The following is a 15,593-nucleotide window of genomic DNA, read 5'->3' as shown; positions in this document are numbered from 1 at the left end:
TTCTTACTTGATAATACCCTAACCACATATCTATTTTTGTAAAAGTACGTGCATGGATGCATTTATCAAACAACTCATCTACCCTTGGCAATGGATACTTATTCTTAACAGTAACTATGTTGAGACCATGATAGTCTACGCACATGTGCATACTATCATCTTTTTTTTCACCAACATAATGAAGGAAGCCCATGGTGAAGAACTAGGTTGAATAAACAAACTTCCATTTCACCTCAATAGCCTCATAAAGACTCAATCTGTAAGGAAATTTACTAACATTCTTACTACCTACAACCACATCTATGCCATGTTCCATAGAACATGTCGGTGGTAGCCCAGGTGGTAAATCTTGTGGAAAAACATCCTAATATTCCATTAAGAGCTCCTTCAATTTATTAGCAACATTTTCTTGTTATGATGGCTGAGAAGCATTAAGAGAAGGAAAAGAGGAAAAAGAAGCATGCAGCGTTGAGGAATTTTGACACATAAAATTATTATCAGCATTCGATAAAAAATGACACAAAGAGTAACACAAAAATATCTTTTTTGTTTCATAATTGGAAGAGAGCTTCATAAGCTTAGCTGTATAAATGAGTGGTGAGGGACTTAAATCTTTTTTTCCCAACAACAAACGTGTGTACCATCGGATTCAAACATAATACTATTATGGTCATAGCTACGATGTAATGAAAATGAACCTAACCCATGCAACCCCTCCCAACTTCAAACCACATCTACTCTATCCATGTTCATTATCTGAAAATATAAGGTCATGTGGACCCTCGAATCTCAAGAGTCACACCTTTTACTTGGGTATCCCACACTTCAACATCATAGCCATTTACCATGGTATAGCTACCTTGTAGTGATGGGAACTAGGTCTAAAGAAAATTGAGACATTTCACTAACTTATGGTTATGAAATTGTGAGAAGCTCCATCATCTACTAAGATTCTCACCTTATGACCTCCTTGATATAGCCATGCTCGTGTGGACAAATGTCGATTTCCACAAAATGGAAGTGATACAACACCCATGATCTGCTTTGGTATGTGTCACCTCCTCATTGAAATAACAATAAGAGTACTGCAAGGGAAGAAATTGCACCCTGTGCACCATTTTTTTCTTACCTTGCGAATAAGATTTTTCCCAAGGTAAATTGAGACATTTCACTAACTTATGGTTATGAAACTGTGAGAAGCTCCATCATCTACTAGGATTCTCACCTTATGATCACCTTGATATAGCCATGCATTCTCACAAGCTCGTGTGGACAAATGTCGGTTTCCACATGGAGTATCGTTTTTTCCAGTACATACCTTCTCTTTCTTTACATTTTCAAATCCCTCAATTGAAAGATGGCATCTAGACCCTTGAGCTTCTTGGATGCATCACATGATGCTACAACAAAATTTCTTTTATTATGTGCTTGATTACTACATTTTACAATGAGATAGAAGTACATGCAAGCTATTATGCATATATGTGTTATGCAATGATTTATCATCAGGATTTCTCTATAGTGCAAAATATATTCAACAACTGTCTTATGTTTCCACATAGAACACTTATCCCATGCTTTTCAATTTCTATCCTTTGCATTGGAAGGAAGAAATTATTTTTTGAACTCATCCTTGAAGGCAACCCATGTGCACGATATGATGCCCTTATCCTTGAGAAACATCCACCTTTGCCTTCTAGTTTCAAGCTAGTTTGCAGTGCCTTGACCACATCCGGAGTACAATGAAGCCGGTAATTACCATCCCATTTACCAAGGAAGATATTTATTGTATCTTTGTTGCGTTCTATCTCCTCTCATTGAAAGACTAGTGGTTTGGCATTTTTCAATAGCTCATCCACCTCTTTCTAAGTAAGATTTTGCAATGGCCGGTCTGGATCATAGATAGAATTTTTGGGCCTTAAGCCCGAAAAATTCCTAAGAGGCTCCCTTACAGTGCCCTTGGCCTACTTCAGTAATTGCACTACTAGAATAAACAACTTAGTGAAATTCCCATTCAAATGTGCAAAAAATTCTTCTAACACAGACATGTGTGAGTGATTGCAGTGCCCTAAGTTCTTAAAGGTCAAGCAACTCTATCTGGTAGTTCATGCCAATTTTCGTGCAGGTATCTCCATGAGAGTATCCTGTTGTGGGGCAATGGTAGACCTAGCGGGTAGTGCATGCTCAAAATCAAAGATATGATGCATGATTGTGTGAATCCACGGTCTAGTGCTACAATTAACCAAAAAAATAGTACCTTGTAAAAATGAACACCTTGTGAAGCTATGTCAAGTATTTATAGTGCTTGTTGATGAGAGAAAAGCAAGCAATGGAATTTGATTGGACTTGTTGAATCAAATCCTATGCAAAAATACTTTGTCAGGGTCAATTTTGATGCCAACAAACTACCTTGTCAAGTCAAGCTCAATGCCGAAGTAATGTCGAGGTCAAGTATGATGATGCCGAACTTCTTTGCCGACTACAAAAGTGAAGTCGTGAGAGCTTTGATGCCCCGAACGTGTTGTGCAAGATATCCAAAGTACAATTTGGAAAGCCTTGAAAACCAACATTCCATGTCAAAATCTTGAGGTTGGATTGATTTGACCAAACTTGTACACTTTGAAGTCAAATTTCATATTGTCTTGGATATGCAGGTGTTGACAATATCCTTTTGAGAGTGCCATGAATATTGGAAATGGCCCTCGCCTTGTGTAAATTGCTTTGGGGGGGGGGGGGGCACTTGACCTCCCCAAAGCCCAATTATTTTCTAACTACAGTGCCTTTGAGTATGAACTTGAAGGCACCAAGCATCCAACAATGGTGGGCAACGCAAAGTCGGGGCGGGGCGAGAGAGAGAGAGAGAGAGAGAGAGAGAGAGAGAGAGAGAGAGAGAGAGAGAGCATGGCAAGTGTTTCTTGGACGAGGCGTCCCCTATGACAAAAACGTAGCCCAATCCTATGCAAATCTAGCAAGATGTTGCGATTTGTCGGCAAGGGTTGTGTGTGAGCTAGGAGAGATGTCCATGTGACAGACATGTGAGAAACCTCTTCTTCCTCTTTGTCTTCTCCACGCCTTGTTGTTGCTACTACAAACTGAGGGGAGGTGGCCCTGCAAAATACCCAAAATAGCACTCCGCAAGCCATAAACAACAAACCTATAATCGAGCTAAACAGGAACTGAGAGAACAGAGAGCGGGAGAGAGAGCGTAAGTGAGCACGTGGAGGTGCACCTCCTTGAGCAGAGTGCTACACCGGCACAACAAGAGAGAAGAGAGGAGAGGAGAGAAGAGAGACACAGACACTGGGTGCAATCTCCCCCCGTGCAAGAGTGAGAATTTCCCTCTTGCACGTATGAATTTATAGATTCTTCAATGCTCAAAAATAAATATACATTAGCTGCCCGAGCATAAATGGCCATAGCTCATAAAATGAGCACTTGAGTAATAAATGTACATATCGTTTATCCATAACATACTCGGGGGTTGGGAAAGCAATTGCCCTTAGTTGCTTGCGAGGGACATAAGTGGTGGAGTCGAGTGCGAGGTACAAGACATTGGGTACATGCCTGCACAGCACAATGAGTAACTTAAAAAAAAAAGAGTAGCAATGATTAGTAGGAAGCAATTTAAAATTAGAAAAAATGTGTAACATGTGTATGGTATGATAGGAGTGCATAAAATAATGTAAATGTGCATAGGTGCGGTGTGCTTCCATTTATTTTACAATTGTTAAGAAGTCATTTTTATTGTTTTGTCTTTGAGAATTACTATTGCAGATAAAGCCACGTGCAGTGGTTTCACATCAAAAAACCTCCAGGTATGACATTTTGTACCACACAGGTAATAAATGTATTGTAATTTTTATGCCTTCTCTAGTCCATTGGTGACGTGCACACAGATTTGAACATACTCACAATTTTTTACACAAACCCTTGGTCACATTACCTAGCACACTGGTTGAGACATTGTACATTGTTATGGCAAGGATCTTATGGGTTGAATTGAATTGGAATGGAAAAAATTATACACATGTTAGAGCTCCTACGCCCGAAGAGGGAAAGTGCTTCACAAAATGTACACTACATACAGTAGGTTGATGCTAAGCTTCCTAAAAATGATGACGATGGCAAGATAGGTCATTAGATCAGGAGGATAGCTATCCTATGAGTAACTGTTCTGACCGCAAAACACTAATCCCAATACAAATATGTAAGCTTAGAGTTACCTCATGAGGTCGTGTGCAATTTCATAGCCCAGTGTATCGGGCTTGTGGTAATTGTACTTGAGAAATCTATGTTGTTTCTCTTCAATACAAGAGATAAACTCACCTTTGCATGGGCAATAGCCATGTGGAGATGATCAACAACTTACTTTGATTATTATTGTCTATCAAGCTGTGTCATTAGAAGGTTGGAGAGAGTGAGAGAGGGTTTGATTGGTTTGCTTTTGAGTGTACAATAAATTAAATAAATCTCTCTGTCTATAGAAAATATTCATATAGAGAGATGGAAATCGAGGTGGATGTTCAAAATGAAGAGCTGTAGCTCAATAAGCATGCCATATAAAAAATGCGAGCAAGCAGCATTTAGAGGATGTCAAATGATCCGCCAAGCTTGAGGATGATTTCCAGCGCCTCCTTCTTCACCATCGCTTCAACCTTGCCGTCACCGTTGCTTCGCTTCGTGTATCTTGATCACGCTCATATTGGGCAACCATTCTTTTGCTTTTCCAACGTCGTGAGAGTTGTCCTCTGTCCACCCATGTGCCCACTTGATAAGCACAATCCACTCCTGTCTCAGTCGCTTCTCGTTTGAGCTTAGAATGTTACTCACGAAATATTTCTGCTCATGTGGGCACGAGCGAGAGTATGGGTTGGGTGAATACAACTTGAAGACTACAAGTGGGCTCTATTCAAGAGAGACATGAGAGAGGTATTGGTTGCACATTATTTTCATAATTCAAAAGTTAGGAGACTATATTTGAAAGGTGGGGAAGGACCAGCTAGAAATAAACGGGGTGTCATGAGCACAGGTTAATGAGGCCTATTTGTAAAATTTAATGGCCTAGAAACTTGTGTATAGCGGAAAAATAACATGAACATAGTGAGCATTTCATTAGAATAGATTCCTAATGATCATAACAAGAGTGCTTGGGTGGAGAGAGCAACAAAAATCATAACACCTAGTTAGATAGGCATGAACAATACTTGAAAAGAGAGAGAAATTAAGCTATTGACAACAGTTGAAATCCAGATTTACATGGAGCCGGTCCCCCCTCCAAAAGGCTTTGTATTATAGGTTTCCCCCATCAAGAGAGACATTTTACGATACAATTCTTTGTGTTCCTTCAATAACTAGCTAGTGCAATGAAGATGGAAGCTTCAAGCACTAAGCAAAACACTTATAAAACACAACATCAATTCCCTCACGGTCTCAGACCCACAAGACCTCACACATCTTCGAAGATGGTGAGCGCTAGTGGGGTATGAGAGTAGATTGAGAGGAAGAAGGAGTAGTCTTACGAGAAAGATGTACATCTCTTCACATAATCACTCATATTAGCATAGCATAGCTTAGTAACTAGCATGGTAGAGGAGATGAGCATGCATTGAAGCTTGGCTCTTGGTTGGATTTGCATCACAAAGCCAAGAGTTGTTGGTGTAGGCCTCCCTTCTCACAAGCTTGGAGTAGGTGAATATGAGCTTTCCATTAAAGCTTGAGAAGGAGAGAGAGAGTCTTCTTGCTTCACACATGAGCTAGTGTGAGTGTGTGTGCAATAATGCCTTGAGAAATTCAGCCCCCTCTCTCTCTTGGTCGACCCCTCTTGCTAAATCCTCTTCCTAGCACCCTCGGGGGTTCACTATGTGTAAAACTACCATATCACGTGCGTTCAAGACATGTTTGTAAAACCCCTTATTTGTGGATTTTGTTAAGAATAAAATGTAGCCTTTTCTTTTAAAATCTGTAATTTTTTTTCAAATTTGAAAAAATAATGCTCTTTTGTATATATATTTCTGTAAGTTTCAAGAACTTTAAATACCCTTATGTTGAACTCACGTGATAGGTTACATTTTTATTAGTGAACTACCTAGGCTAGCACCTCATCATTGGACCTCTCCAGGCTCAGCCAATAGGATTTAAGAAGCATAAGTGATAGCCTTCTGACATGTGTCCCCCTTTCCCCTTTTGTGAGAGCTTTAGGTAATTAATTAATGCATCTAAACTCTCGTTGGACCCCTTTGTCTCCTAGCCAATAGGAATCAGGCAAGCCATTGGGCTATTGAATGCTCATTGGAACCCTTGGGAGACTGTCCAATAGTCTCCTAGAGAGCTTAATTCTTATTGGTTCTTTTATTAAGTATTTTTAAATGAATTAAACTAGATTTACTCTAGCCTAATTCTCATTGGTTCACCTCCATGGACATCCAATAGGATTTGAGTGCATCTTGTGGGCATCTGGGCTAGGGACCTGACATGTGTCCTTCATTCCTTTTGTGTAAAGGAAGCTTGTGAGTGTGTGTGTGTGTTTCTCTCTCATCCCCTAGTTACAGGGCTCGCCCCCTCCTGTGTAGGAATCATGAAAACTTTTTTGTACACACACAAAGCATACAATTTAACTAAGTTTTGACCATTCAACACAACCTTTGATTTTTGGAACCTTAGCATTTTTGGAAGTCTTAATGGCTGAACCTTAGGGTCTTTAAAGCCTATTGTTGCACATTGCTCTTTTGCAGATGGCCCCCCCTTTGGATCCCTATTTTCCCTCCTTTGGATCCCTATTGTGGCCGATCTCCAGCTTAATCAATATTCTAGCTTTTTCTCCCCTAGCACTTCCCCATATTAAATGATCAGTTTAACATGAGAAACCATTTAGGAGAATTAGATATTAAATATTACGACAAAAAGTATAAATTTTCACACTTTTTTCCATCCTGCAAGATTTATAAATTTTCACACTTTTTGCCATCCTGCAAGATAAATTTTCATCTCTACAAACTCTTTATAGATTTCATCTCCCAATAAATATTACGACACAACAAGCAATTGATACAAACCAGTGTTAGTTCTTGCATGGATCTTTATAGCTATTGACTCAAAAGTTCAAGGGCAGTGTTAGTTCTTGCATGGATCTTTATAGTTATTGACTCAAAAGTTCAAGGGCAAACTCTTTTGGGAAGCTATGATTTTGAAACACAAAAACTTCCTCTTATTTTTTCCTTTCCTCACCCCCCCCCCCCTCCAACCAATAAATATGATACCCCCTCCCTTATTTTTAAGCTTGGGAGATAAATTATTGGGGGCCTGCCCCTAACTTATACGCTTATGTAACTTGTAAAAAAACCCCTCCCTTGCACTTATGTGGTGTGGTAAGTTTTCCAAAGTGAATCCCCCAGGGCTGGCGCATGTAGAGAGCTGCCCATAGGGTGGGTGAGGAAGTTGAGTGGATTGTGACCGTCACATCTTGAGTTTGAGTAGGGAGTCTCGGGTGAGTAATTTGAGGGACAGTTGGCGCATAGTGTATGCAAGAGCCACCATGCACAGGAGTGGCACCAAGGTTGGTTGTATGATAACAGCTTCAGAGGACATATAGGCGGCATGCATGGAGTGGTTGTTGGCTTGGGTAGGGGAGAATTTCAAGTGAAAAAGCTTGGTATGGGTGCCTCAATTGCACACGAGGGATAAAAGAGACAGTTAAAGGCGGCGCCAAAGGGTCTGTGATAGGTAATGCATGCACAGGTAGGTGGGGGAGGAGTTGATGAAAAGGGTGAGTTGCGAGTTGGCACCCCCCTTGGAAAAAGGTGAACTGCCATCTTTGTAGAGTATGTGGCTTGACACTATGGAACATTGGATTGGTGATGGCTCATGGTCTGTATGGGAGAAAATATCAGCGACCAGGAGGGGACGTTTGTGAAGATGAGGACCAAGTTTTGTATGCAACTGAAAGAGAGTAGGTGGTTTGGTAGATAGCGGAATAGCTGGCTACAGCAAACGTATGATCTTGCAGGATGGCAAAAAGTGTGAGAGAGAGACACAGAGAGAAAAAAAGTGATCAACAGTCAGTCGTCGCAACAGACAATCTTCACTCTAGTATTGTCGTTGCCGATGCTTGTGATTGCTTTTGTGTGTGCTGATGTCATTGGCTATCGTTGATAGTAGCTGACGTCCATGGTTGACTGCTCCTACGCTTGAGATTGCTTTTGTGTACATTTATTACTCAAGTGGTCATTTTACGAGCTATGGCAACTTATGCTCGGCTGGTCCATGCGTATTCATTTTTTAGCATTGAAGAATCTATAAATAAATATGTGCAAGAAAGAAATGCTCACTCTTGCACGGGGGGAGATTGCACCCACTATCTATGCTTCTCTTCTCTCCTCTCCTCTCTTCTCTCTCGCTGTGCCGATGTAGCACTCCGCTCTAAGAGGTGCACCTGCATGTGCTCGCTTACTCTCTCTCCCGCTCTCTGGGTTCAACAAGTAACACCTGGGTTGGAAATGGTTTTTATTGTGTATTGTGGTTTTGACTGGTTGAAACAACTTACCCAATTACACCACACCCACTAGTGCGGCAGGCGGCCTTCGGACGCCTCTCTCTCTCTCTCTCTCTCTCTCTCTCTCTCTCTCTCTCTCTCTTTGCGTCGTTGTGCTTCCGGAGCTACATACCGCAACTACCGTTTGAAGGAGCTTCTGACACGTGGCAAGGAGGGGGACTTGGGATCGCTCCCCCCATTATAAGTAGTATAGATGAAGGAAGTATTGATTTAGAAAGGTGTATCTTGCAAATGTATAGTATGTCTCAAAAACCAAGTACATCACTCTTATTAAATATAACCATTAAGGACTAATTAATGATTTAGAAACGTGTATCTTGCAAATGTACATGTCTCAAAAATGAAGTAAATCACTCTTATTAATGATAATCATGGTTAGGCACAATAATATGATGGGCGGGTTTGGTTTCTGTCTTTGAGGGATTAGAATTACCAAATCTTACGTAGGGTAGTTTTTTACAGATTGGTTGTTATGTGGGCAAATGTACAAAAGTGCTTTTTTTTCAAGCGTCGAGGGTTTTATACTTGCAGAGCTATGGCGCTACGTGATTTTGAAATCGTCAGCAGAGCCATCAAAAGGCTCCAGTTTTTGCATGATATACACTCCGCTTTCTGCTTGCTCTTCTTCGTCCTCATCAGGCAAAGGGGCGGCCTCCGTCCATGTACTCAAAATCTCCCCAAACACGGTCGTATTTCTGAAGTGGGGCTCGCATGCAGCAGACGCCCAAGTTGTGCTGCTACACTCTCCCCATCTCGCACCGCCATTGAACAATACGCCACTACCCGCCCCCATTATCATGCAGCTCTCATTTGCCCAACTGTTAATTGGGTTTTCCACTTCCACCAAATTTGTGCTGCTCCCTTTCATGGGCACCAGTGCGCCTCCCACAGTCGGTATCATTGCCTTCCTGAAGCTAGAAAAGGAGCCCACTCCTCCTTCGCTAAAGGCTGTGTTAACCAGGGATGAGTTATTGCTAAATTCGTCGAAGACCCCCAATTCAGTATCGCTGCTTGTGAATAGTGTGTCCTGCTCATCAGAGAGTGTGGGAATTGCTGCTGTGCTGATCAGCATGGATGAGTTGTGGCCTGACACTATATTGTTGGATGAGGTGTTGTGAGTGTAGGAGTCAAATGGGCATGGGTTAGTGGTTGACTGTGCTGTCAGCAGTTTCATGCCTTTTTCGGAGACTTGCGAGTAATGTGGAGATTCCTGCGGCAGAGGTGTAATTATGGGCATATTTGTTTGGGTTGCAAGATTGGAGATTGCTGCTGGCAGCCAGTTTTGATGCCGTAGCATGTTTATCGCATTAGATGAGTACAGAACACGACTTTGCTCGCTTGCATCATTAATGATTGAACCGCAAATTTGGCTCCCCGGACTCGCAATCCAAGAAACCGCTGGCTGAATGATGTGACTATTGTTGAAGTTGTTCCCCAATCCCAGGTCAAGAAATGTGGGCTTGAGCCAAGGGGGCTTTTGAGTGATTCCTGAAGATGCAGTTGCACTGGAACTTAGTTGACTTGCGTCACTACTGGCTGCAGGCTTCTGCTTTGTATTGAGCTTCTTTTTGATGCAGGAATTCCAGTAGTTCTTTATTTCATTATCAGTTCTCCCGGGCAAGTGTGATGCAATTCGCGACCACCTGCATCCCATACACAACATGCAGGTTTAGAAAGAATCAATCAATTCTTCAATTCTTCCATGGAACACAGGTTATTATTATCATGCATGTGTGCATGCAAACACATGACTATGCCACTCGCTTGCTTGCACATATGCATCTCTGTCATGTTTTCGACATGGTTGCGATCCATTGTGGATGCTGAAAATAAATTAAAACTGTTAAGTTGATCTAAGTTCTGTCGAAGCTAGTGTACATAAATAGAGTTTTTCTAGATGCCATGAGAATGACTGGCTCAACTGAGTATAACTGATGTTGTCATTGTCATTGTAGGCCCATTGATGGTTTCTACTTTTCAAAGATCCAAGCCTAGTTGAAGTTTCTGCAGGTAATTCAGAAAACAAGCATAGATTGCTTCAAATAGTAGGAATTTGGAGGGAAATGAAATTGTTGATTTTGCTGGTCAAAGCATGCTGCTGGGGCCGGTAACTAACGTGAGGAAAAAACAAAATTCGTGCATGGAAAAAGTGTGAGTTTGCCATCGCAGTGGGGTGTCGCGACGTAGCGGTGCTGCGGTGGTATGAAAACAAAGTACAAGACCAGGGGAACTTGCAATAGGACAAGAGAGAATACAATGACATGCACATAGAAACATACATGTAGAAACAGTAGTGTGTGTTGAAAGAGTGAATCAAAATAATTGATGGATGATGATGAGGGATGATGCAATACCTTTACCACTTTTTGGCAAGGGCTTATGGGGTAAAGTCTCATGTGGGCTCCAATAATAAGGTTGTAAAAAGGAGGGCTATTTGGAAACTGAAGGCAGGTCTATTTATTTTGTGCTACAGCTGGTTTGATCATTTGTCAAAGCATCCAGTACATTACACATGGAAAAGAAGGGGAAGGGGGGGGGGGGGGGGGGCATAATTACTGTAGAGCAAACAGTAAAGCCACCTTTTGATGCCATCATGGCCCATGGGATGTTGACAAAGATCTAGTAAAAGGCTCCAGACTTTCTAGCTTTTGTGAAATCCTGGTTTTCATCCAGGCACTGGATTGCTCTCTCAGCTTTTTACCCCTTTTGGACCCTTCAAAAAAATCATGAAATCTCTAAATTTTGATTGGGCAAGCGCACCCGTCAAAAGTCTGCGCATTGGCTCGCGCAATTTTTTTTCAGACCAGACAGAAACAGGACATGCGTATAACTCTCTCAGTTTTTTCGGTCAGATTTGATAGATCTGCCGGTTTTGCAACTATAAATAGCTGAATTTTACCGGTTTTCTTCAAAAGGGAAGCTCGGAATCTGGCCGGGCCAGATTTAGCAATTTCAACTGGCAGAAAAAATACACTAAAGGCCAATTTTTTGCGAACATCGGGCTCTTTCGCACCGCCGTGACAAGCCAGCATTCCGATGACGATCTCTACACATCTATGATAAGCTTAAGTGCCCTGGCATATGCACTTCCATGCCAGATTGTGTGTTGTAGATGATAATTGAAAGGATGGCACTAGCTAGCCTTCAATCAGATTGGCAAAAGTGGCCATGTCCTCTTGGCATAAACAGATATGTGTGCAATGCTGAGGTAGTACAAGCATGCAAAGTGCCTGTCAGAGGCATATTTGGTTGCATGACCTCCTTGCCCAACAAGATAAAACTACCGGACATTCGGTGATGTTTCGGTGACATAAGCATGGGAAGTACATCCATGTGTCTTGAACCTAAGCCCCTCTTTTTTCCAGCTACCCAGTGTCAATTTCATGCTCGATGCTTGCCAAAATTTGTACTCGTTCTATGGCTGCCCGTGTGTGTGTCTGTGTGCATAGCCAAGCCTTAATTTGCAAGCTATTCTGAGTCACCACGTGTACGTGCGCGCGTACACACGCATGACGGCAAAGAGGATGAAGCACAAGAGAACTTTCAACATTGGATGAACATTTCTTAGAGAACAAGTATAAGGGTTTCGAACTCAAGACCTATGGGGAGAGAGAGAGAGAGAGAGAGAGAGAGAGAGAGAGAGAGAGAGAGAGAGAGAGAGAATTTGCAAGAATAGGACTATCTCATGAGCAATGAATTAAAGAAACCAATGGGAGAGATGAGACTAAACACATGTTCTAAATTCTTCTGTTCGCAATGAACATAACCCCAAGAAATGCATCTCACAATCAGGTGCACCTTGTTGGCATTTGTCTCGGAAGAGTGCATTACCGATTGCCGAGGATGGCGTGCAGCTCCGTGATAGTCTTTTCCTCTGTTGGAGTAAAGTCCCCTCGCTTCAGATCAGGCCGCAAATAATTAATCCACCGCAACCGGCAGCTTTTTCCACATCTTTGCAAGCCTAAAAAAACCCATAGATTGTTGTGCAACTCGTAAAATTCAACAGAGAAATACATCCAAGCTGAAAAGACCATCTTCTCTGGAAATGCCATTGAGATGAATTTCCCTTTCACATGTTATATGCGAGCGGTTAATTCATTCCAATGGCATGGCCATGTCCAGAAGACTAACGATATTGCCCATGCATTGGCCAGATTAAATATCTGAACTTATTAGAAATGCAGCTGAAACGGAGCTGCTTATAATCTGCTGTGAACAGAAAGCGCCATAGGTGCTCAATAATGTTTCACAATAAGATCAATTGTTTATGTCTAAAACAGAGCTGCTCTTAATCTATAATGCACGATCAAATGCTGTGTACAGAAAGCGTAGGTGTTCAATAATCTTTCACAATATAATCAATTGATTATGTCTGAAACTGAAGATCATGCCTCAAAGTGAGCATGCATTTTCAACGTGAATGTAATTCAAAGCTCAATGCAACATCACTGGCGAAGCTTTTTTGAAAAAAAGTGCAGACTCTTATAAACCAATGTGCTTAAAATATGCATAAGCTTACTTGAAACTGATTGAAGGAATAATTATGGGAGGAAACCCAATTAGTGCCGTCGGCTTTCAATGCATTATCAATGCACAGTAGAGATCTCATATGTGCTTCACTTTTTAAGTCTTGACTCACAAATGCAGAGTATATGAAGAACCTGAGAGGCTTGGAGACATGACATGAAATATGAAATAGCAACATGTAAGGTTACTTTTAATTATCTAAATCAACATTTGGCCTAACAAACAAACTAGTCTTAATGAAGTCCACAATCAGGCGTTTATCAATGACTAATCATGAGATCGATGCATTAAAAAAGAGTGGATTTTTAACATTAATTCATGATGAAAGAGGCAATGCATGGAGGTAACGTAATGGAATTGTGCAACTAGCATTAGAGCTCATGAACCGTGAGGGGTAATTAATTAAGAATAACGCATTGGAGTTGAAACAAGGAGTGCTGAAGAGTAACAAATACATTGCAATTATGATTTGGGTCTGTAAATACATTGCAATTATGATTTGGGTCTGGATTGGTGATGAGTCATTATGATGCATTGATGAAAGGACTAATTACGTGTGGACATGGGCAAAATTTAACGAAAGATTAGACAGACTGCAGCTAGAGACCAATACTTGGGCGCGATATATATTTAGAGAGCTAGCAATATTGAGCATGAATGGTAATTTGAAGGGACGTCGACACTAGAAGAGGGGCAATGGATGATGATGAAGAAGAGAGAGTACCGGCTTCTTTAGGGACGGAGCTCCAGCAGCCGAGGCCGTGGATGGAGATATGGTGGCGCAGCTTTTCATCCTCGTCAGGGGACCACAGCCCTCTGCGCAATTTCTGCTTGTGGCAGCACGTGTGGCGCCCCATTATCTCTCTCTCTCTCTCTCTCTCTCTCTCTCTCTCTCTCACACACACACACACACACACACACACTTGACTGCGAGCTTTGCTTTGCTGCTGCGCCTTGCTTGCTTAATTGGTTTGTTGTTGTTTGGTATCACCCGCCCCGCCCCAGCATTATTCGGCTTTCTCTCTCACTCTTATAAAGCGAGAGACCCTCTCTCTCAGCCTCTCTGCTTCGCATTACCAATTTTTAAAGTCTTTGCTTGCAATACCTTATTACACAGCGATCCCGTCACCCTCGTTCCCTCCCTACAAGACTACGTCATGCTTATTTCCTTGAGTTTTCTGTCAAATATGGCTTGCAACTTTGCAAGTAATTTACCTACGTACTTCTCCGTCACCTTTCAAGGTTTTCCTTTTACCCCCCCCGGACCTCCTCTTTAGGAGGGGATCTACGGGCCCAGTTCATTGTGTTAATTCTGGACCCTTCAATCCTTAGGGCGCAAAATCGGGCTTAGGAAATGGTGGCGTGAGGCACAATTATCAGTAATACCTAATTGTGCCTACTGAGCCCTAGGCTACTACTGAGCCACTTCTATGGTCACATGCATCATAGTAGAAGTTTGTCGCTGCCACTTGGAGGTATAGGGGTCGCCGGTTGGGCTTGTATTTAAAAATCCTCCGCACATGCAATCAACCCGCAACAACTTCCAAAAGCCAATACTGTTTTGATATGAGGCACTATCGCAACTTTGCATCGCAACCAACCAATTCGCTCTGAAGGAACTTGCACTTACCTTTTGCAACTATGCTAATTTTGGCACACTGAACAAAAGGGTGGGCTTTGTAGAACTGCCTCGGGGGGGGTCACTTAATAATTATGTGACTATCACATGAGTGCAACAGAAGGGGTTATTAAATTTTATTTTTTCTCACATTTTCACATACAAAAGGGTACTGTAAAATGGAATTGGGAAAAAATGTACAGATTTCCAAGTGAGCAAAGCTAGGCTCAATTATTTTGGCCAAATAATTGATAATTAGGCCTCATGTGACCATTATCGTAGATTGGGCTTGAACTCACAATGTCCTCATCCGGAGGCCAATGGAGTTCACAACAAGTTCACACATATTTCCCATCCGGGGAGTTCGCACTTAGTTCACACCAAGTTTACATCTCAATCAACGGTTGTGAACATTTCAATCAACGATTGAAATCTTTACCAATGAAACATACCATAGATCCCTTCCAACTCTATGGTGAATGTGATCACCAAAAATTTATTACCCAACTAGTGAGAAATAAGACATGCCTAAAATCCATGTCCAAAAAATGAAGAATTTGTCGATTTTTACGCTAAAATGTGCAAAAATTTAGGTGATTTTCTCTGAGACAACGTGAAATTTAGTCGAGATATTGTGATGTAAGTTTGTAAAAAGTACACTAAAGGTTGGTTTTCATGAGCACTGATAGTGACCTTTAATCACCAACAAACCCCAACGCCCCTGTCCCCCCCCCCCCCCCCCCCCCCCCCCCTCTGCCCCTGAAAAAAAAGAAAAAAAAGAAAGAAGAAAATATCCCACAATTAGGGATCACATAAATTTTTGGCTCCAAGGTGAAATACATACCGCACTTTCTTTGGACGGGCCAATTTTCCTTTTCTACCACAAATCTATTTTATTAC

At 41.7% G+C, this 15,593-nt stretch overlaps 1 protein-coding gene across 1 annotated transcript; it reads right to left on the bottom strand.

Annotated features, from left to right (window-relative positions):
• Positions 1 to 8,878: 8,878 nt before the first annotated feature.
• LOC147461839 (uncharacterized) lies at positions 8,879 to 14,132 on the bottom strand. Its single transcript, XM_086509313.1, has 3 exons — positions 13,800 to 14,132; positions 12,380 to 12,509; positions 8,879 to 10,191 (listed from the first exon to the last, which is right to left on the bottom strand). The coding sequence occupies exons 1-3, from the start codon at positions 13,930 to 13,932 to the stop codon at positions 9,090 to 9,092; spliced, it is 1,365 nt and encodes a 454-aa protein (XP_086365439.1). The 5' UTR covers positions 13,933 to 14,132; the 3' UTR covers positions 8,879 to 9,089.
• Between the last annotated feature and the right edge of the window lie 1,461 nt (positions 14,133 to 15,593).

This window comes from Adiantum capillus-veneris, chromosome 3, assembly GCF_014529385.1.
Source record: "Adiantum capillus-veneris isolate H3 chromosome 3, ASM1452938v2, whole genome shotgun sequence".
Taxonomy (NCBI): domain Eukaryota; kingdom Viridiplantae; phylum Streptophyta; class Polypodiopsida; order Polypodiales; family Pteridaceae; genus Adiantum; species Adiantum capillus-veneris.
The sequence above is the reverse complement of the archived record's forward strand: the minus strand, read 5'-3'. Positions and strand labels throughout refer to the sequence as shown.

Coding starts and splice junctions, on each gene's coding strand:
- LOC147461839 (XM_086509313.1), bottom strand. CDS start 13,932: ATGGGGCGCCACACGTGCTGCCACAAGCAGAAATTGCGCAGAGGGCTG. Junction 12,510..13,799: donor CTCCGTCCCTAAAGAAGCCG/GTACTCTCTCTT, acceptor GGGTTTTTTTAG/GCTTGCAAAGATGTGGAAAA. Junction 10,192..12,379: donor CACGCCATCCTCGGCAATCG/GTAATGCACTCT, acceptor TATGGGATGCAG/GTGGTCGCGAATTGCATCAC.